The sequence below is a fragment of the Sinocyclocheilus grahami genome, unplaced genomic scaffold (assembly GCF_001515645.1).
Source record: "Sinocyclocheilus grahami isolate Dianchi unplaced genomic scaffold, SAMN03320097.WGS_v1.1 scaffold23.1, whole genome shotgun sequence".
In the NCBI taxonomy this organism is placed as follows: Eukaryota; Metazoa; Chordata; class Actinopteri; order Cypriniformes; family Cyprinidae; genus Sinocyclocheilus; species Sinocyclocheilus grahami.
The window spans coordinates 1,812,782-1,834,305 of NW_015505202.1; the positions used below are offsets into that span (position 1 = coordinate 1,812,782).

The 21,524-nt window shown below is 40.3% G+C and overlaps 3 protein-coding genes across 7 annotated transcripts in view; all 3 read left to right on the forward strand.

Annotated features, from left to right (window-relative positions):
- gpc4 (glypican 4) overlaps window positions 1–13,153 on the forward strand; it is a 52,968-nt gene extending 39,815 nt beyond the window's left edge. Inside the window, exons 3-9 of the mRNA XM_016245084.1 lie at window positions 5,062–5,459; window positions 6,711–6,876; window positions 7,505–7,635; window positions 7,739–7,885; window positions 8,006–8,130; window positions 10,179–10,351; window positions 10,482–13,153. Coding sequence (XP_016100570.1) covers window positions 5,062–5,459; window positions 6,711–6,876; window positions 7,505–7,635; window positions 7,739–7,885; window positions 8,006–8,130; window positions 10,179–10,351; window positions 10,482–10,702 — 1,361 coding nt within the window. The 3' untranslated portion in view covers window positions 10,703–13,153. The remainder of the gene's footprint in view (window positions 1–5,061; window positions 5,460–6,710; window positions 6,877–7,504; window positions 7,636–7,738; window positions 7,886–8,005; window positions 8,131–10,178; window positions 10,352–10,481) is intronic.
- Window positions 13,154–14,204: 1,051 nt separating this feature from the next.
- Window positions 14,205–19,575, forward strand: LOC107560831 (heparan-sulfate 6-O-sulfotransferase 2). The gene is made up of 2 exons (XM_016245102.1): window positions 14,205–15,114; window positions 17,867–19,575. The coding sequence occupies exons 1-2, from the start codon at window positions 14,555–14,557 to the stop codon at window positions 18,711–18,713; spliced, it is 1,407 nt and encodes a 468-aa protein (XP_016100588.1). The 5' UTR covers window positions 14,205–14,554; the 3' UTR covers window positions 18,714–19,575.
- Window positions 19,576–20,430: 855 nt separating this feature from the next.
- Window positions 20,431–21,524, forward strand: part of LOC107560839 (muscleblind-like protein 3) — a 49,256-nt gene continuing 48,162 nt past the window's right edge. Inside the window, exon 1 of one of the 5 annotated variants that reach the window (XM_016245110.1) lies at window positions 20,431–20,865. The gene's annotated coding sequence lies outside the window, so the exon portion shown is untranslated. The remainder of the gene's footprint in view (window positions 20,866–21,524) is intronic. The other 4 variants (XM_016245119.1, XM_016245140.1, XM_016245132.1 and 1 more) reach the window with 4 other exon arrangements.

Sequence of the window (21,524 nt, forward strand, 5' to 3'; positions counted from 1 at the left end):
AGCTAACCGATCTTTAGATTTAATCACCATTGGTAGCGAAATTTATGGTAATGCTTTTTTCCTCAGTTGGTCAGAACAAACGTGGCAGACTTGTTACTTACTTGTTCAGATGGCAATATACGGTGAAAATTCTTATTTGGGTCATATTCCAAGACATAGGCTAGAATCTGTGATTGCGAAGTACAGTAGATATCCACACCGGTGCATTGACTGACTGCCACACATACTCCTCAGAACATTAGATTCATCCGTGCTGCAGCCGTGCCGCCGCACAACCCACGCAAGCTAGATAATTCCGCACACAGCTGCAATTCCAGGTTTTCAAACAGAGATGGCGACAAAGAGGCAAAACTTACAGACTGCAGCTTTAATTTAGCTAACAAAAGTTTTTTGAATAGTAATATTTTAACAAATGTGCTTCACTGCTTTTTTCTGGTAATCATTGCATACATGAATTGTGTGGTTTTTTTTTTTTTTTGTAAATTTGGACCAAAAAAAACGCCATTGTGTCATTGACTGTCATAAGCAGTTTAGCAAACTTTTGAGTTCTTTTGCATTTCACTGGGGTGTAATTATTGTCTCTAGTCATGCCTTGATGCATATGCACAAAAATCTTCCAAGAACTACAAAAATTTATTTCACTTTACTGTGATTTAGCATGCACGTCCTTGAAGTGGCTCATGTAAATTCATGTTTTCTTTGGTAATGGCACACAAACCTGCAAACCTGGAAAATATTCTCATCCTCACCTCTTTCCCATCTTTTCTTATGTTTCCCTCTCCTCGTTCTTTGCTCCCCCCTGACATTAAACTTGTGACAGCTCTGTCATTCCTCGGGATCTGGAGGAAGGCGGGTGCGGTGGCCCTTAAGGTTTAATCTCTGTCAATGGAGCGTGGAGCTGGGTGCCTTCTATCTCTCTCCCTGTGTGGGGCCAGGGGCCGAGGGCCACTCATGAGAGGGGAGCTAAATGCAAGGCCTGCAGTGTTTCCGGTGTCCGTGGTTACACAGCAGGATGGGGCATTTAGAAAAGGCCTCAAAGCCCTACACTTGCATTCCCCTGTCCATCTCTCACACGAGCACACACACACACACACACCTCTTGTCATTAACCTGACTGTGCGTTAGCTTGAGATGGAATTGACAGCAGCACAGTGTGCCTTGTTTGTTTATAAACCTGAGGTGTCTTGTTTGTGTCGACGAAGCCAATGGGTAGTGAAAGACGGTTTACGAGAACACCAGACGACGCTTTCAGATGCATGGCCACTTAACACTTCAAAGTCTCACACATTATGCGCAGGGCATCTGTGCTGCGGGCCGGCTGGCTTTTAGCGAGAGGAGAAAGGTGATACAAAGGCGAAAAACAAATGGTGCACTTTGCGGGGCGAGCATGTGTGAGCGCGGGAAGAGAGGTGAAGCATTTCTTTGGAATTCTCATTTTGTTCAGATTAAAAAAGTAGGGTTTGCCGGGCCGGGAGAGAGAGAGGGTTTCATGGGAGAGAGGGGCTGGATTATTTGGGGAGGCTGGGAGGAAAGGGGGCCTGACATTCCACAGGATGAAGTAGGGCATTGTTCCCCGTCTCCAATGAAGAGAGCCTTCTGAATCCACTGATGAACTGAAAGCAGGAGAGAGTCAGCGAGGGGTTTCAGGGGGGGTACAGGTCCGTTTTCGGGGAGGGGGGTCGGCATTATTCAGTAATCCTATTGAAAAGCCTTCTGAAGGACGGAGCAGGAGCTGTGCGGAGAGAAAGAAAAGCGAATGGAATGTGACAACAGGAAAATGCCATTGATATCAGTCAGCCTCAACCGGCTCGATGGGCGAGACGTTAGCTGCCCTTCATCCTTTCTGCACTCTCAGCTCTTTCTCCTTTGACACAAAAGTTATTTTCCTGGAATGTAGCGAGTGAAAACCTTGTGTCGGGTCAAATGGAATATGCATTAATCTGTTTAGATAATAACCATGCGCTTTTCTGGCCTCCCCGGCAGTTCTGGTAGGTTTTCCAGTCAAGTGAGAGCAAGTTAGGCCGAGGCCTCTGCGGAGCACTAAATCGCTGTCTCCTTTCATTGTAATGAAAAGTCATGGACGTTCTGCCAGCTGACGTTCCAAAGTTAATAGCAATTCATTTTATACGTGTTGAAGTTGACAGTCTGTGTGCTTTTTCTAAAGTGAAGTCTTTCTGCATGCACACTCAGTTCCATGTTACACATGTGCTCAAATTCAGATCTGTTATGTTTGTGTTCATGGCCAGTAAGTGCACATTCTTTTAAAGATAAGATGTAGAGATCTCTTTTCTTATCTTGTTTCTTACCCGAGAATGCTTTAAAGATGAGGGCTCGAAACTCAAAAGTTTCTTAATGTACAATTAATGAGTGTTAAAACAGTATTTCTCTCAAAAATGAAAATTATCATCATTTACTCCCTGCTATGTTGTTCCAAATGGAATTTTTAATGAATCTTAATAGAGATCTTTTCTGACAGTTCATAGTGGTCTCATCTGTTACATTTCAAAAAGGGCAAAAAAGCATAATAAAAGCATTGTAAATGCAGTCTAGATGACTTTGCCTGTATTCCAGGTCTTTTGTAGACATTAACTTGTAATAAATTGACAGGTCGGACTTCATCAGTTGTTATAGGTTTATCATATGACCTCAGACTAAGAATATAGTACACAAATTGTGTAGCCTACTTTTTGGTGCTTTTTACTGTAATCTTTAGTTATTAGTCTTTTTTGGACTTTGGCAGTTAAACATTTGTAATGCTAAAATTGAAATGTAGGACATTTAAAATATATGAACTACTAATCTAGTATCAAATAACAAACTACAGTTAAAATTATAATCACATACTTTACACGTGCTTTGTTAGTCAACAAAAGTGTACAAAAAATTATTAAAACTGATTAATAATGTACTTTGAAGTAAAAAAAAATTATTTGACATGATCACAAAGTGCACTTTCTCTTGTTCTTAAGAGTGTTAAACTGTCATGAAAGTGTACTCTGTTTTTATTTAATTAATATTACCTACAAGTACATTTAAAAAAAATAATATACAGTGGGTACGGAAAGTATTCAGACCCCCTTAAATTTTTCACTCTTTGTTATATTGCAGCCATTTGCTAATATCATTTAAGTTAAATTTTTTTCCTCATTAATGTACACACAGCACCCCATATTGACAGAAAAACACAGAATTGTTGACATTTTTGCAGATTTATTAAAAAAGAAAAACTGAAATATCACATGGTCCTAAGTATTCAGACCCTTTGCTCAGTATTTAGTAGAAGCACCCTTTTGATCTAATACAGCCATGAGTCTTTTTGGGAAAGAGGCAACAAGTTTTTCACACCTGGATTTGGAGATCCTCTGCCATTCCTCCTTGCAGAGCCTCTCCAGTTCTGGCAGGTTGGATGGTAAACGTTGGTGGACAGCAATTTTTAGGTCTCTCCAGAGATGCTCAATTGGGTTTAAGTCAGGGCTCTGGCTGGGCCATTCAAGGCAGTTCTCCATAAAATGTGATGCACACATCTGAATATTTGGGTTGAACTGTTCTGGAACTTAACCACTGATTTATAGTCGTGTCCTCTTTTGGAAGGCCAAATTAGTTTCGCTTTCACAATGAAACACAGTGTCACACACGGCGACCGGCGGATTCGACGGAGGAGCGGCCGGCAGCCTTGCGGCAACCACACTCCACTTCGTCTGCGGTGAAAGCTGATCCGGCGATCCACAGCGCGAAGTTGATGTATTTCCTCAGCGACCAGCACGGATCAGCTCTAGGCATGATGAAGCGGATATCGTCCTCTTTTGGAAGACCAAACAAAGTAGTTTCGCTTTCACAACGAAACACACAGCGCCTTCACGACATGGCGGCAGCAACAATACTACAGCGAGAATAAAAGTTACGCCTTCTTTCTTTGCGTGAACATTTGGGCGGCGTTATGCAAATCTTCCCACATAGTGACGTAGACATGGGGATGTGTTAGAACGAGTCGTTTTAGGTAGGCGTGGCTGACTCTTAACTTTTATAAAGAATGTCTCTTTGAATTTGAGACTTTAGTCTTTGCAACTTTACAGTTCTTCTTTATGCACCAAGAGCTTGTAACACTTCAAAGAGGAAAAATTGAAATCGCATCATATGACCCCTTTAACGCGTTAAAAATATTTTGCAATGTGCATGCAATGTCGTGGTCCGTTAAGTCATGAAGGCGATTAAAGCTGCCTTAAAGGGTTCGTTCACCCAAGAATGAACAATGAATTAAAATGAATTACTCACCCTCATGTCATTTCAAACCCGTAAGACTTTCGTTCATCTTCGGGACACAAATTAAGATATTTTTGATGGAATCTGAGAGCTCTCTTACCCTCCATAGACAGCAACGCAACTGTAATATTCCCAGGTCCAGAAACGTAGCAAGGAGATCTGTAAAAGTGACATCAGGGGTTCAACCGTAATTATACGAAGCTACGAGAATACTTTTTGTGCGCAAAAGAAAAGAAAAGAAAAAAAAAAACTTTATTCAACAATTCGTCTCCTCCGCATCACCCTGGATTATTTTACAGATCTCCTTGCTACGTTTTTGGACTTGGGGAACATTTCAGTTGCGTTAAATAAAACAAATAAAATGTATAGCTCTCAATTATACTGTAATGTTGAATGGCTATAGTCAATGGTTAAATATTAGGAATATTTTAGTAGTCAGTGATACTGGCCTTCAGTCATAAAAAATATGCCATTAAACAAATATAAAAAATATACTGTCTTTATGTTGTTTCTACATTAATTTGAAGATTAAATGTGAAATTATTACAATATAAAAGTATATTTAAAAAGTTTCAGAAAACAAAATGTAATCGATTGACAGCACTAATATATATATATATATATGTATATAGATTAGAAATAAGATTTGAAGTACACTACAAGTGCGCACACACACAATGCATTTTATCAGATTCAGAACATTCACTCCAGCTGTTGTCACAGAAGGAATGCACTTGAAAACCTTCATCACCTTTGACATATTTAAAACTAAACTCCATCGTTATTGTCCTTTGTTCTCAGAGTTCTTCAGAGAGCTGTTGAGCAATGCAGAGAAATCTCTCAATGACATGTTCGTGCGGACCTACGGCTTGATGTATGTGAAGAACGCCGAGCTCTTCGAGCATTTCTTCAGTGAGCTACGCCACTACTACAGCCATGGGAGCAGCGCCGTCAACCTGGACGACATGCTAGCGGACTTCTGGACGGAGCTTCTGGAGCGCATGTTCCGACTGGTCAATGTGCAGTATGAGTTCAGCAACTCGTACATGGAGTGTGTCAGTAGGCACACAGAGCAGCTCAAACCCTTTGGCGATGTTCCACGCAAGCTGCGCCTGCAGTTGACCCGGTCCTTCATCGCAGTTCGCACGTTCACCCACGGCCTGGTGCTCATGCCTGAGGTAGTGGGCAAAGTCTCCACGGTGAGCAGATTTTTATTTATTTATTTTTAAATTTCTCTGTCTAGGGAGGGGTAAAATTGTCAATTTTCCAGATAATTATTGAATGTGATGCAATAAGACAAAATAATGGCAAAAAATGTGTTGTCCTCAAGGGCTGCATTCAAAAAAAAAAAACATTTACAATGTTACCAATGTAGTCTGATCCATAAACAAGTGACTTATGATCAGTTCTTTTAGGGAATTAAAAACATACAGCACGATCTGCGTAGCCTGATTCTTGAAATGAACGACTCTTATGAAAAGTGTTATTTTTGTATTATTTATATACTATTAGTTTTTTCATATTTTGAGCTAGCATTGATTTGATATATTTTTAGTTTTCATTTAAATTTTTCTTACAATTTTTTAGTTATTTTATGAGCTTTTCTTTTTTTTACTCATATTTTTCAATAATTTTAGTGCTTCAACCTAAAGTAAGATTAGAAATGTTGTCTTGGCAGCTAACTGAAAACTAACGTTTTTTCATTTTATAATATAATCATCTTATAATTTAATTTCAGTTTTATTTCAATTAACAAAAATATTTTTTATAGTTTTAGTAATAGTTAACCCTGATTAAGATAACTCTGCTTATAAACTGATTATTTTATAGAATAGTTCAAAAAGGTCCATTTAAATCAGTCCGAAACACTGCCCTGTTTGTTATCACATTAGCAAAGAGAGAATGCCTTTATGTAAGGAAAATTATAACTGACACATACTCTAATGATTCAGAATAAAATCAAACTAAATCAGAATCAAATCAAATCAAAAGTTTGTAAATCCAAAACAAATCGAAACAGGAAATCTTCATCAGTACCAGCCCTAGAGCTGAATTTGGTTAGCATGGCAACTTATGTTTATTAAGCAAGCCCGAGATCAGGGACAACAGAGATCGAAAGTACGGGTTTTCTATAGGGTTTATCAGTGTGTGAAGGTGGACACCTGGATGGACCAATCGGGGCTTATCTTCCAGCATTAAAAGATCAGAGGCCAAGGCTTCTCGGTGTGTTTAGTGAGTTAATAGAAGCAGTTGAACCTGCAATGACAAATTGAGCAAACACAACTTTAGCAGTGACCTTATAAAAGGTGGTAGGGTCGCTGATGCTCTTTGTTCAGAGTTTTATCAGCAGCATCAGGCATATATGAATTAGGTTACGGACTCATTAACCTTTTCCTCCTGTGTCTGTTCTGCTGACTTTGCTCAATCTTCTTGTTCATCCTTTCTTTCAGGTTAGTGCCTCCCCGAGTTGTGTGCGTGCGGCTATGAAGATGTTATACTGCCCGTACTGTACCGGCCAGGTGGCGCTGAAGCCCTGCAAGAACTACTGTCTCAACGTCATGCGAGGCTGCCTGGCCAATCAAGCCGATCTGGACACAGAGTGGAATAACTTCCTTGGTAAGAGAGTGTTAAATGGCTCAAGCAATTGATTTATTACTGAACTATTCCTAAATGTAATGGAGCCAGTTTTCCACACTAAGCAGAGGAGTATCATAAGCACAGATTGAAAATGAACAGGTCACATTGAAATGGTTTCCACTTGCTCTGAGGCCAAAACTATTTATGTGAAGCCTCAGCTTGAAAGCAGAATTGGAGTTGACTTGAATTAGGAGTGAACACTGGGGAGCGGCTCTGTTTTTATCCTTGTATGTGTTTCATGAAGTGTTTTGGGCCTCTCGTGACTCTGAAAGGCCGTGTGGTCTCAGGTCCCGTCACACATTCTCGTGCGCTCTCGCAAAGTGTTCCTGGCTCGTGGGACTCTGGGACTGGCTTTGCTCACCCTGACTGTCAGCTTTGGGCGGAACCTTAATTGGGGCACCTTGTTCAGGCATCTAAAACTGTTTGCACAACAGGCTTCAGTTCCTCATGAGCTTAGCCTGGACCGATGACTGTATGCTGCCCTCTAGTGGTGGAAATGTCAGCATTTTTTTTTTTGGTCATGGTTAATTGAAAGCATTGATGAAATGGATTGCTTTGAGGGTGTTCCCTTCATTAATGCCTTTATTTTGAATTTTATGAATTTAAGATGCCATGTTGGGTCTCGCTGAGAGGCTGGAGGGACCCTTTAACTTTGAGTCAGTCATGGATCCCATAGACGTGAAGATCTCAGACGCCATCATGAACATGCAAGAGAACAGCATACAGGTCTCACAGAAGGTATGCTTTTAATTCAAAAATGACATTTTCACATGTATATCAGAAATGCCTGTTTTTATTAAACCTATGCTTATGTGTATTTATAGTTATTTATCTGTTTCAGGTGTTTCAGGGATGTGGGCAGCCCAAGCCCAACATGGCATTCCGCACCCGGCGCTCTACTAAAGACTCAGGCTTCCCCGGGCGTTTCCGACCCTACAGCCCTGATGCCAGACCCACCACTGCTGCTGGCACCAGCCTGGACCGACTGGTAAGGATAATGGGCTCCCTTACCACTTACATCCCTTCTAGAAACTTTCTTTAAAAACATGTTGATTTATTCTACCAGATCAGAAAGGAATGGTTGTAACACAAACTGTTTGTTTCCTAGTTGACCGATGTCAAGAAGAAACTGAAGCACGCCAAAAAGTTCTGGTCCACCCTGCCGGACACTGTGTGTGTTGGAGAACGGATTGCCATCGGTGATGAATGCTGGAATGGTACAGCAAAAAGCAGGTGGGTCAATGAAATGATGGTCCTCTTTTTGAGCAGATCTATGACGTTTTTCACAATCACTTTAAAATGCAGTTTATACTTGCTCATCATATGAGAGGTGTATTCAAATCATTGCGGGATTTGTTTTAAATTATGGAATTAAAAACCATTAGTGCTGTGTTCGATACATCGATATGACGATGTATCGTCACAGAGATTTGACAGCTGGCCCTGTATCGATATTGTGACACGTGGGCAGCAGTGGACCGTGCTTAATTTGAATACAAGAACAACATTTAAAATTGAGTAGAAAAGTGCGAGGTTTCTAAAAAATAATGAATAAAGCATAATATATAGGCTACAAGAAGGTTTAATCTGGCTGCAGAGGAACACAACTGGGTTGCCTGATATAAAGAGACGTAATCCCCGAAACACAGCTTCACACTTTCGCAATACGGAAATATCTGTTAAGTGTGCTACTTATCTTTGTCAACCTGGCAACCATGTGCACACACTCTCTCGTCACTGTGGATAAACGCGCTTGCTTTCTGAAAACACCGGTTAGCTTGCAGTTTAGCGATCTCCACTTCAATATTCTATCCTCAGAAAAGTGTAATTCATTAAGTGTTCATTTATGAGAGAGAGAGAGAGAGAGAGAGAGGGGCTGTGTATGAATGAATTACCACCGTTTTGCCGCGTTTCTCTATTAACAGTGAAGCTGTGGCTTTAATTCCTTTAGAAACAGTGATGTTACCAGCTCCTTGTTGAGAAAGATAATGTAGCTCTTGATCAATTAAGCTATTTAGTTGATAAAATTGCAGGGCAGCGCTAAAAAGTTTGTTCCTGAATGTCTCAGTGCGGCCGCAATGTGATCTGTGTGAGTGACTGAACGTGTGTGCGCGTTACAGAAGACAGCGCGTTGGTTTAGAACACTTCTAATTTTTTTTTTTTAAACGTAGAGATTGTGTTAATTTGTGCAATGATTACCTACCAGCAATGTAAATATGATTTTTTTATAAATATATTAGAATGAGTAGATTACAATATAAATTTATTAGAATGAGTACATTATTATTTATAGGCTTAAAAACAAGATGCAAACAATCAGAATATTGTACTTGGTGGGGAGTGCACAATGTAAACATGAAACATATGCCATTACCTATATTGTACTGTGGTACAGTTATGGAGGCCCTTCATAATGCAGAGGTCAATTGCCTGCTCTGCCAATAGTTAGAAGTGGCCCTATAGTATGCAATGTTTAATAAACAGCTGTTTTACTAAATTCTGCTGAGGTGAAATTCAGTGCAGTCCTGTATCGTGATACGTATGGTATCGTGGCCTCTGTATCGTGATACGTATCGTATCGTGACTTTGCTGGTGGTGATACACAGCCCTAAAAAGCATAATGTCAAAAACTTCAGAGCGCTAAATCTGTACTGATATCATAATAGAGAATGACGCCTCTATTTCAAGAATTACATTTTTGAAAAGGAAACCTTTCTTAGAAAAGCAGTACAAATTAGCAGTGTAGCAACATTTGGAAAACTTTTGTTCACTAAATCAAAGTCGTGTGGTGCAACAAACATGCGGGGGCAAAAATAAGAATAAAAAGGAAATGATATAATGGAGACCCTCATGGCTGTCAGTAAATATCTTAAAATATCTGAATTTTATATTTTTTTGACAAAGCAAGGTCATGTGGTGCAACTCACTTCAGACTTTACTTTAACTCAAATTTATTAAAAAAAAAAAATTCTGCTTTGAAAAACATTTTTGAAAATAATTAAGAAGTGAACACTTGAGTAGTAAGGAAAATATAGTATTACTTTTTAATTGTTAAATCACATGACATTTTTAGAGTCGTTATATTAAAATACTTCTTGAAAATGGTATATTCAGTTTTTCAAAACCATATGAAACCTACAAAGAGTACATTTCTAGGAGCTTGGCTGTTTTAAACTAGGTTTTGAAAAGACACTTTTATTGGTCGCAGTACAGTAAAATTCCTCCATTTCATTCCTCACTCAAGCTGCAACTCAAATTTTCCTTCCTTTCTTCACATGCAGGTACGACTCTGTCGTCATAGGCAATGGCTTAGCCAATCAGGTGTCTAATCCAGATGTGGAAGTTGACATCACTAAACCAGACATGGTGATTCGGCGGCAGATAGCAGTGCTGAAGGAAATGACCAGCCGGCTTAAGGCTGCTTACACTGGCACCGACATCACATTTGTCAATGGTACGAGAGGCATCTGTTTTGTTTGAGTTACAGTTGTGGTTCAATTCAAGTGACATTTATTATGAAATGTCAAGATGATGTCATATGAGCCTGTTTTTAATGTTTATCTCTGTCTTTCCCGGCTCTTCAGAAGATGCCGGCAGTGGAGAGGAAAGCGGAAGTGGCTGTGACTCGCCCCCTTGCGACAGTGACGGGGACATCTACTTCTCCACCCCAGCACCCGCTAAACCTCGCATTATCAAGATTCAATCTGACAAACAGCCCTCTAGTGGTACACGGTTGGCACCTTTCAGCCTGGCGCTGGCTGTGACGGCACTCCTGCTCGCCCTGCTCACCCCACACACGAGATAAGACCGGCCAAGAGAGGAACAGGATGTGTGTTTGTACGAATTTGAACAAGAGAGCAGAAAACTGCCATAGGACATTAAAGACACTGCTTTCAGGATCTCCGTCTGCCTGCCATCTGGGGAAGACAGTCGAGTTATTAATATTCAAATAACTTCCCTTCAGTGTATTTTTTGTGTTTATAAGAACGGACTTCATTTATGTACAGCTATATGTTTCCATACAGCATTTCACGTCAGCTGGGTTTTAGTCCTTCGTGTCTGTAGTGTCCAGAATCATTGACGACGACTCATGATTTTTTCGGTTATGGTTTAAATAAGTGTTAGTTTGAAAGTAAGTCAGATTGAGTGTGTGTTTGGGTGGATGAGTGTACGATTGGCTGTATATATCATCCGAGCGCTTTTTATAAAACGTAAACAATTAATCAACCCATATAACACGTATGATTTAAGCAAATCTGTATGAAGTACTCAAATTTTTTTTTTTATACATTTTGAGCATGTGTGTTGGTGTGCATGGAGGCTTTGGTTGGCTGCAGATCATATATATGTTCTTGAATTTTAGAAGATGATAAAAACTTCACGATGCCTTAAATACTTCATAAATGGGCATTTCATCTGGGTTGCGACTGACAAAAATGTATACAATGCTGCCTTGTGAGTGAAATCAAAACTAGAGGATTCCAGACACAAAGTGTTTTTTTTTTCTTTTCTTTTCTGTATGTTTCCAACTTTCACAGCCCCTGTATCATCATCCCAAATATTTTCAGCAGTATAATATATAACTTGAGAATATAGTCTTCAGTATGTGTGTGTGATGAAGAAGGAGCTTTGGTTAGGTAAGGTCTGTCTGAAAGTTGATACTTTGAATAGGCCTCGATGGTTCCCTCAAAGATGATCATGTATTTTGCATGATGTGGACTGTGTGGCCAGAGTAAAGTTGTTTTTTACTGGACATTTCAAGGAGAACCAGCTGGATACGAGTGTATGCTGAAGATGGCTTAAGGCTGAGCTGTCTGGAGGAATTTTACACAGGGTTTTATGTGGAGGTGTTTATTTTGCTTGAAGTGTACTGTAAGGTATAAAACTGTATGATAGGTACTACAGCAGATTTCACTACACAGTGACAGACGGTGCTGATTTGAGAGGTTGGGTGGCCTCTTTTAGTTTTTGTTTCTTTCATTTCTGTCTGTAACCTAAAATGTCCAGCCTTTTCCCCATACCCGATTGATATCCATAGAATTCGGTACACATTTTAAAACCTTTCCTCATATAGAGCAATAGACAGTGTGTGTGTGGTACGTTACAACACCAGTTTCAAAAGTGGCTATGCATGCGAGTTCCCATTCAGATGGCTGACAAGTGCTTGTTGGTTGGTTTAAAAGAAAATCTCTCTCGGTCTCCAGGGCTTTCCACCCACCTCTCAGAAAAACTAGCTCCCCTCGCTCTTGTACAGTAAGTTATTTAACCACATGTCTCTTTGAAAGGCATTCGCAAGCATCGCTTTCCTAGGTATCTTAATTTCAGTCTTCACAATATTTATGTCTGTTGATGAATGAATTCACAATTTAACCGATGGTTTTATTTTGGCTTCAGATTTCATGTTACATAATATTTAGATTTTGTAAACCGAGCTACCGTAAGCATTTTTGTCGTTACAGTTTTATGTAAGGGGATTGTGAAAATTGTACAAGCTGATGCAAGGACAGGGCTGGCCATCGGTCCTTGATCGTTCCTGATGTCACATGCACTTTTAATTGGCATTCAGATACCTCACAGCAAGAGAGTTTTAAATGATGCTTTTAATCGTATCTGCAACATGCATACTTTTTACGTTAATTTTTATTCATTTGAGGTTCATTCAGTATCTATGGATGAATGGCCAGTCCTCAGACATGGAAAAGAATCGTCAGGGTTTCATGAGCCTGAAATGAGTAGATCTCTACAGCAGCACCTCAGATTGATTATGTATTTTTCTAGTCTGATGTGCTGCAACGAATAGAAAGCAATATGTGTTTTCTGTACATTTGACCCAAAGCTTCCCACTGTCACATGTTAAGATGGCTCTGATGTAATGACCAGGAAAGGAAGTGTCTTGTGCTTAGTATGTCAAGCTACTCCGAGTCAGTGTGAAGATGACATGGACTCTTGAATGAACCTCTGCAATGTCATCTTTAGATTGATTGCTGACCTTGAGTTGGACAGATCGCAGGGCCTGCAGCCCTGTACATCAATGGAGTCATCTGTGATGAGGAGTGAGAGACGCTGAAGAAAGAAAAAAACAAATTGTAAATAATCAGCAGTCATTTTAGTGGTCTCTGAGAGATGTTCATCAGATTTTACCCATTCAGAGTGTGTGCTTAATATGGGCGAAACAAAGAGATAGATGCTAAAAATGTAAGAGAGAAGTTATATTAAACATTTCTTAGTCTTGTTGAAATAAAGACTGCAGATATTTGGATGTGTCGTGTGTCATTTCTGCTCTGTTGTGCTTTACTAGGATTAGCATTTCAAAATGCTTTGAAAATCTCTTTGAGAGACCAATTAGTAAAACACAGAAGAAAACAAAGGATGACTTAAAACAATCATGAACACTGATTAATCACAGCCATTAATTAAGCTGCAGTGTTAAATATTCCTTTAGTCTTCGTGTGTGAAGTCAACAAACTTGTCAAGATGAGATGAAGACTGCCAGACTATTAATGTCCCACATAGTTGTTTTCTTCCAATGGTACAGAAAATAAATGTGATGGAGACCATGTATGGAGAATTCTACACCTACAGAGACTCATTTATTACACAAGATACAAAACGGTAAATTCTAAGTGAAATATTAATCAATGTTAGCTTAGATTCCTGATGTTGAAATATTCTCACATTAAAGAAAACCATATCCAGTATGGGACATTAATAACTTTTTTTATCCGGCAGTTAATCAATGTTTGCTTTCTGATGTGCTATTTTGAAGATTTATTTATTATAGCACTTCATACATATAGCGCTTTACAGATATAATAGACTATAAGACAATATCAACCAGCAAAAATAACATTGGCTTTGCCTGTAAAGCAGTATTGTAATTCAAATCTGTGTGTGTGTGTGTGTGTGTGTGTTTGGTCCTAGTATTCCCTATGGGGACCAAATGTAGTAGTACCAGTACATTTTGACCTTGAAGGGACATTTTTTTGGTCTCCAACTAACCATTTTAACTCATACTCGATGATCTTTTTTTTGTGGAAAATCTAAAAATGCATAAAGTTGTATGTGAGATGCGGGTTTAGGGGTAGAGTTGGAGTAAGGGGAATAGAAAATACAGTTTGTACAGTATAAAAATCATTCCGCCTATGGAATGTCCCCATAAAACATGGAAACCTGTGTGTGTGCGTTAACAAATATTGTTTTGTTTATCAGAAGAAACATTTTAACCAATTACATGTCTAGACAGTTACTTGCAGACAGCCTTGCAAATTGAAAACAGAATTGGTCAAATAGTTCCCAATGGGGGCTTTTATTATGAAGATTCAAATGCGGATGAGGGCGGTGTGGACTACTGGGAAAGCAAACCGAGGAACTGGGAAGAGCGAGTACGGAATTGTGGCAGAGGTAAACAGCAGAAGTTATCTGAAGATCTCAAAGCAATGCGATGCTAGTACGAGCAGGAAAGCCTCATGGAAACATGTAGACATCAACTAGGTTCGACACGAGCAGACCAACATCCAGAAAAAGCGCTGGGCGTGTTCATGTTTTGATGTGCTGAGGCTCGAGTCACAGGTTTTGTTCAACAACATTCCTCCCCGGCCGACGCGACGCGGTGGAGGAACCGCACAACTGAGTATGCTTTCGCTTTTCCAGCGAGAAGATGGATGAAAAATCCTACTACAGCCGGCTCCTCGTCGCACTCCTGATGGTCCTGTGTTTCGGTGTTATTGTATTACAATACGTCTGCCCTACGTCCGACTGCCAGTTGCTCCACCTGGCATCATTGTCCTCGAGACTGGGAAGCCGCGCGCCCGGGGATCGCATGAACGGAGCCGGTGCCGGAGATCCGTACAGCTCCGAGGACGGTGCTTTGGTTCGATTCGTGCCTCGCTTTAATTTCACCACCAAAGACCTTAATCGCGCTGTAGACTTCAACATCAAGGGGAACGATGTTATAGTGTTCCTCCACATTCAGAAAACCGGGGGGACCACGTTCGGCCGTCACCTCGTTCGCAACATCCAGCTGGAGAGGCCGTGCGAGTGCCATGCGGGCCAGAAGAAGTGTACCTGCTACCGGCCGGGCAAACGGGACACCTGGCTGTTCTCTCGTTTCTCCACCGGCTGGAGCTGCGGGCTGCACGCGGACTGGACGGAGCTTACCAACTGCGTGCCTTCCTTCATGGGCAACCGGGAGTCTCAGGAGAGGCGCAGGACACCCAGGTGAGGGTTTGATTGTTTTTTTTTTATCAGTATATCAAACTAATTTAGTGTCTATAATGGACTGAGACGCGTCTTGATAAACAAACTTATTTCTTTTGTTATGGTGGTGTCACGGTGCGCTTCGCCACTCTTTCCCCTCATATTGTTCTCGTTCAGTTCAGTGCTGAAGCCCCTTAGCAAGTCAATTATGCGGAGACAAAAGCCTCCAACAGGTCAGGCTCAACCTCAGAGTCTGCTTTCATTCAGCGCATTCCTGCAACAGGGGACCCATCATCATAATCATTCACCCTTTCAGACACCCTGGAGGGCAGACAGCCTGCTGGCACCAGAACATCTGCCATTTTCTCAGGCTTGTCCTTTAAATAAACTCCCTGTAGCATGGGATAAACACTGTTTGATAATGTTTGAATTGGGAGGCATTGGATTTGGTGAATAAGTGTTGAGTCCTTAGAGCGCAGTAGGTTGGTTCTCTTTTTACACTATTGTTCAAATGTTCTTTCTATTCATCAAAGAATCCTGACAAAATCAGTTTTCACAGAACTGTTTTCAACACTGCCAATAATAAATGTTTGTTGAGCAGCAAATCAATATATTAGAATGATTTCAGAAGGATCTGAGTACTGAAGTAATGATACTAAAAATTCAGCTTTGCTATCACATAAATAAATGACATTTGAAAATATATATTAAAAACTCATTTTAAATTGTAAAATTTCATAATATTAATGTTTTTACTGTGTTTTGTTCAAATAAATGCAGCCTGGCAAGCCTAAGAGACTCTCTAAAACATTAAAGGGGTCATATGATGCAATTTCAATTTTTCCTTTCTCTTTGAAGTGTTACAAGCTCTTGGTGCGTAAAGAAGATCTATAAAGTTGCAAAGACTAAAGTCTTAAATCCAAAGAGATATTCTTTTAAAAAGTTAAGAGTCAACTACGCCTACCTAAAATGGCTCGTTCTAACACGATCCATGCTGGACTCTGAGGAAATACATCAACTTCGTGCTGTAGTTCGCCGGATCGGCTTTCACCGTGGACAACGTGGAGTCGAGCCCGGGGTCGTCACATGTGGTTGTCGCAAGCCCGCCGGCCGCTCCTTCGTCAAATCCACCAGCCGCGCCGTTCTCAAACCCGCCGGCTGTTCCTCACTCTAGCCCGCCGTGTGTGACGCTGTGTGTTTCATTGTGAAAGCGAAACTACTTTGTTTGGTCTTCCAAAAGAGGACACGACTAGAAATCAGTGGTTAAGTTGTATTTACAACACTGTTCCAGCACACTTCAACCCAAATATTCAGATGTGTGCAGCGCATTTTATGGAGGACCGTTTCCTGATCCTGCAGAGTAGCCTACAATGCCGGCTGTTCTGACTCACAGTCTGTAAGTACGTTTTCATATTTAAAGAATTTGCCACTGACGATTCAAACGTAAGTTTTGAGCAGTGTAGAGTAGCACTTGTTGTTTGTCACTTCTCCCGATCACAAATGCAGACATGGTTTTATGTTTACGCGGCGCGATGCAACACGTAAAAAGACAGTCATCAATAGATAAGTCATTATAATCCGTAATTATGTCGAATTAAATCAACACGTTTCAGAAAGGCGGGGCATAGAGGAGAAACAATAATGTTACAGTATGTGGAAAATAATGTGTTTTTTGAACCTTAAACTGCATAAACACATTTCATTACACCAAATACACTAAATAATGTTTATTTTAGCAACATCATATGACCTCTTTAAGAAACTCAGCCCATCCTTTTTGAATTAATGCTTAATTGAAGCATTAACCATTCCATTAATCACCTTTAGTTTACCTTAAACCCTGCTTGATGGTTTCGTTTTGAATGGTGAGGCTTGGAATGAGTTGGGGATTCTGATTTGGGACGTCCCCCATGTTAGTTCATTCTGTAAGCTATAAGCATTTATATTTGTTTTTGTGCAATCATAGGGAAAATGATTCATTGGGAAAGGAAAAAGACAGCATTGTAGAATGATTTTATGATTTAAAAAAATGATTAAATATTCAAATGAAAATAAAGCATCAAGAACCAAAACCAACTGTTTTAAAGTGAATTTGGGCATCAAATTATTAATATATAACACCACTATTATATATAATGATATTAATTTTGAGATCTGCTTAACAGTTTTAAAATGATTAGTGTTTTTTAAATATTAACATTTGGTGAGCATATAGTCTAAATGTATAAATAAAGGAAATGAGCTTGCACAGTTAATTATGCAGACTGATATATATATACATACAGCTATAAACCATGAAATACCTGCTTTTTAAATGGACACAATTAGATCAAATTAAAATCCCATGGGCTCATTGTTGGCTTGTAAGTAAAGGAAAAGTTGAGGCTCTCCAGAGACTTTCTCTCTGCTGTTGTTGAATGCATTTGTCCAGATAGTCTTAATTGATATTCATATGGAAAGTGTTCTGGATGTGAGCTGAAAGATTATTCTTCTCATTGGCTCATTATGCTGAAATGCCCATAATTAGAGTCAACCAGCAATATTTAATTCCGTTTTCCATCAAGATCGCTCCCCTGACACACTCCCAACAGAAACTACGCCATGTATAATTCTGTCAGTGTGAACATGCACAAAATATGACAACTTTACCCAACTTAATGATACATATGCAATATTAAGTTTCATTTTGTTTCAAGTCAGTTGTGACTGCTTTAGTTTGAGCTCATTTTGACACTTTTTTTTTTTTAACTCTTCTCTTTCCTGTCTCATGTAGTAGGAACTACTACTACATCACAATCTTGAGGGATCCGGTGTGGCGATACCTGAGTGAATGGAGGCATGTTCAGCGCGGTGCCACCTGGAAGGCCTCTAAACACATGTGCGATGGCCATTCACCCACTCTGACCGAGCTGCCCAGCTGTTACACTGGTGACGACTGGTCGGGTTGTTCATTAGAAGAATTCATGGTGTGTCCTTACAACCTGGCCAACAACAGACAGACTCGTATGCTGGCCGACCTCAGCCTGGTGGGCTGCTATAACCTCTCCGTCATGAGTGAGAGCCAGCGGTGGGCTATGTTATTGGAAAGTGCCAAGCGCAACTTGCGAAACATGGCCTTTTTTGGTCTGACTGAATATCAGCGTAAGACGCAGTACCTCTTTGAGCACACGTTCCGCCTGTCCTTCATCGCGCCATTCACGCAGCTCAACGGCACGCGTGCTGCGAGCATAGAGGTGGAATCGGAGACCCAGCGCAGGATTCGAGAGCTTAACCAGTGGGACGTGGAGCTGTATGAGTACGCGCGGGACCTTTTCCTCCAGCGCTTCCAGTACGCCAGACAGCAGGATCGCAGGGAGGCCCGGCAGCAACGCCTGCAGGAGAGGCGCAAGTTACATGCCAAGGTGAAGCCTTGGTGGGGGGTGACTGGAAAAGCTGTTTTTAAACCCACCAAGGAGCCACCAATGACAGAACAATCTCCCACTTTCTCGGAAGAAAAACCAGTAGATGCTGGACAAACGCTGGAGCGCGAGACAGAAGGACAGGTAGAGGACAGCTGGTTAGAGGAGGATGACAGTGAAACCATATTGGACTATTTAGAAAACGTGGAGCAGTGGCGGTAGCCAACAGCTATTTGGGAAGAGGTTTGAACTCAATACTGGACTAGAAAATGGTGATTCCATTTGATTACTTTGGGGTACCTATAATCCTTTAAACCCAAATTACTGCTAAATATTAGCATATACGGGTTGTTAATTGCGGGCTGCTCTTTCTGTGTCAAATGCATTTTGTGGAACGCACATCAAAATTCTCATATATATTGATTCTTGGCACCAGTTCTGTTAGATATCATATTTGAATTACCGTCTTGCAGCCTGATGTGTCTTGTGAACTGAAAAGATGATAAAATCCACTGTCCCATCACCACTCTGCCCTTGAGAGAGGGCATTTTGACTCCAGATTGCATGTACTGAAAATCACAATGGATGAAAAGCATCTGCTTATCGTGAAAGCCAAAGATTGGAATGTTTCAGAAACGCCATTTTCCGACCTTGCTGTTCTGAGGAAGAATCTGGTTGCATGTTTTTATTTACATTCCTGTAATGTACGATTTCAAATATTGCCTAATTTTTTTAAAGTGTCCTCAACCGTTACAATCCCATGCACATCACAAGTCAGCCTTATGTTGAAGTCCAACATTATTATTTTGATTTAAGATGTTTTTTAGATGTAAAAGTAAATTTTTTTCACATACCTTTTATTTATATGTTTGCTCATAGCATCACAGGTTATGGGTTAGCTCATATTTTGTTACTTGAAAATAAAAAGCCATTGTGAATCACTTCAACTGCTGAATCTATACCACACCATAGGTTATACTGAGGAGCACCGATTGCTCTAATGGAAAATGAATTACATTTGTGAGTACTAATAAATACATTTTTAAAAATAATAATCCAAGTTGGTTGTGGCTAGTTAAACTATCTCAGAGAGGGTGAGTCTTCATTTTTGCTTCATTTTCTTTCTACAGCAGATGGAGCCAAAGTAATACCCGTTGCTTATGAATGAAACCTTACATAAGTAAACTCCCTTGATCTGTAGAACAAAATGCTCGTTTTATTATGTGACACAGTGGGTTTGTATAATTTAGTTTGGCCAGTTAATCCATTTAATCCCACTGGTAACATTTGTGACAAATGTATTTTTGGGCTTGCGGGTTCTTAAAAGTTGTCAGTTGTCAAATTTGGGACCTAGAGATCCATTGGTGCATTAAATGAAACTATTAAACCTAAAAATAGATTATCATTCTCTTTCCCTCAAAATGTTATGTTCGGGATTTATAGAGCAAGGACAACTAGTTACAAGTGTGAATAAGAAATAAACGTTAAAAACATTTTTAGAAAAGGCGTTTAGTTTGTTTAAATATGTTTAAACTAAGTTTTAAGTTTTTGTTTGTTTTTTTGGAGCAGGCCCATGTATGTGTTAGTTTTGCGATGTATTAAATAACATTTATTATTAATAATAATTAGACAATTGTATGACACGCCAGGTCATGTGACGTCATCATGGCTGCGTCCACGAGAGGGCGACCCGCTCCATGTAGAGAAAAACGGTCTTTTCTAAAAGAATAATGTCATGCGAGTATACACAGTTTAGATTTATCTCAATGTGTAAACTTTTCCAATTTAAAGAATGCCGAGTGCACATTTAAAACACCCGTTACTCATAAGCAAAGTATATTTTATAGAGTGAGGACGGATCTTCTTGTCTAAATATTTACTTAGGTGCAGTACTGTACGATATTTATCGAATGCATTTAAACCCACCCTTCCTAAAGCCTTCTCGTCAAATATTTCTCCTCATAGGTGTCCTCATCCATAAGACGCAGTTTGCGTTGAGGTCGAGTGGGAATCCCCCTAAAATGGAGGCAATACATGGGAATGCACGTAGTGCCGTGCACACTTTCTCTACTCCTCCCTTCTGCCCTCCCTCGTCTCGTCTTCTGCCTAGCAGCAGCTAGCAAGTTCGCTTCACGCTTCCCCATCGCTCGCTTCGTCGTTCAACTCGAAACACCCCGCAGCCGCTGGGCATTGTCCGAAGCTTTAAGCAGGAAACCGCGCGATCGAAAGCTCTCGGTTCAACGCGGGAACTTTTGCAACCAAAGCGCGCGCCTCACATCAGCCAGTGATCGTGACGTAGTTATTGACAAATCTTCATTTCGCTTTGCGCTGCATTTGATGTCACCCGAGCTCTAGCCGCGCGCTGTCTGCACAGGTGAGTCATCTGCTTTCTTAAAGACCACTATTTCATATTCTTTACCCACTGTAGCCGCACACGTTATTGCATTTGTGATTGGTGTAACGCATTGCTCGCTGTCACGACTGACTCTCGCTCGTTTATGGGTCTCTATCTCGAACCTTGCTTTTGCGCACATGGCCTCTTCTCATCGTGACGCATAAGTCTAGAATTTGAATTTCTCCGTGTACTTAGTAGCCAAGTCTCTCATTTGACCTTAACGCACAATATGTCATTTCTAATAAAACGCCAGTAACGCTGCTGGGTGTCACTGGCTGCCAGCTGTTGAGCTTCCCATCGATGCTGTGGTGCCCTGAGCCCTGCACACGCATTACAAGTAACTAGTAAAGTAACGCATTACTTTTTTATTTGCTAGAGAATATCTGAGTTACTTTTTCAAATAAGTAACGCAAGTTACTTTTTTTCCCAATTTGTTGATTGACAGCTGTCCTGTCTCCATGTTGAGAGAAATCAGAAGATGTTACTGTAGTTCTAAAATAAATATGAATATGCATTAATTCATCTCGCTCAAAAAAAAAAAATCAGATTCAGTATTCCTCAAAATGATTAAAAAGTAATGCAACTCAGAATATGACACAAACCTGCAATAATTAAATGTTAAACAACACAAATATCCT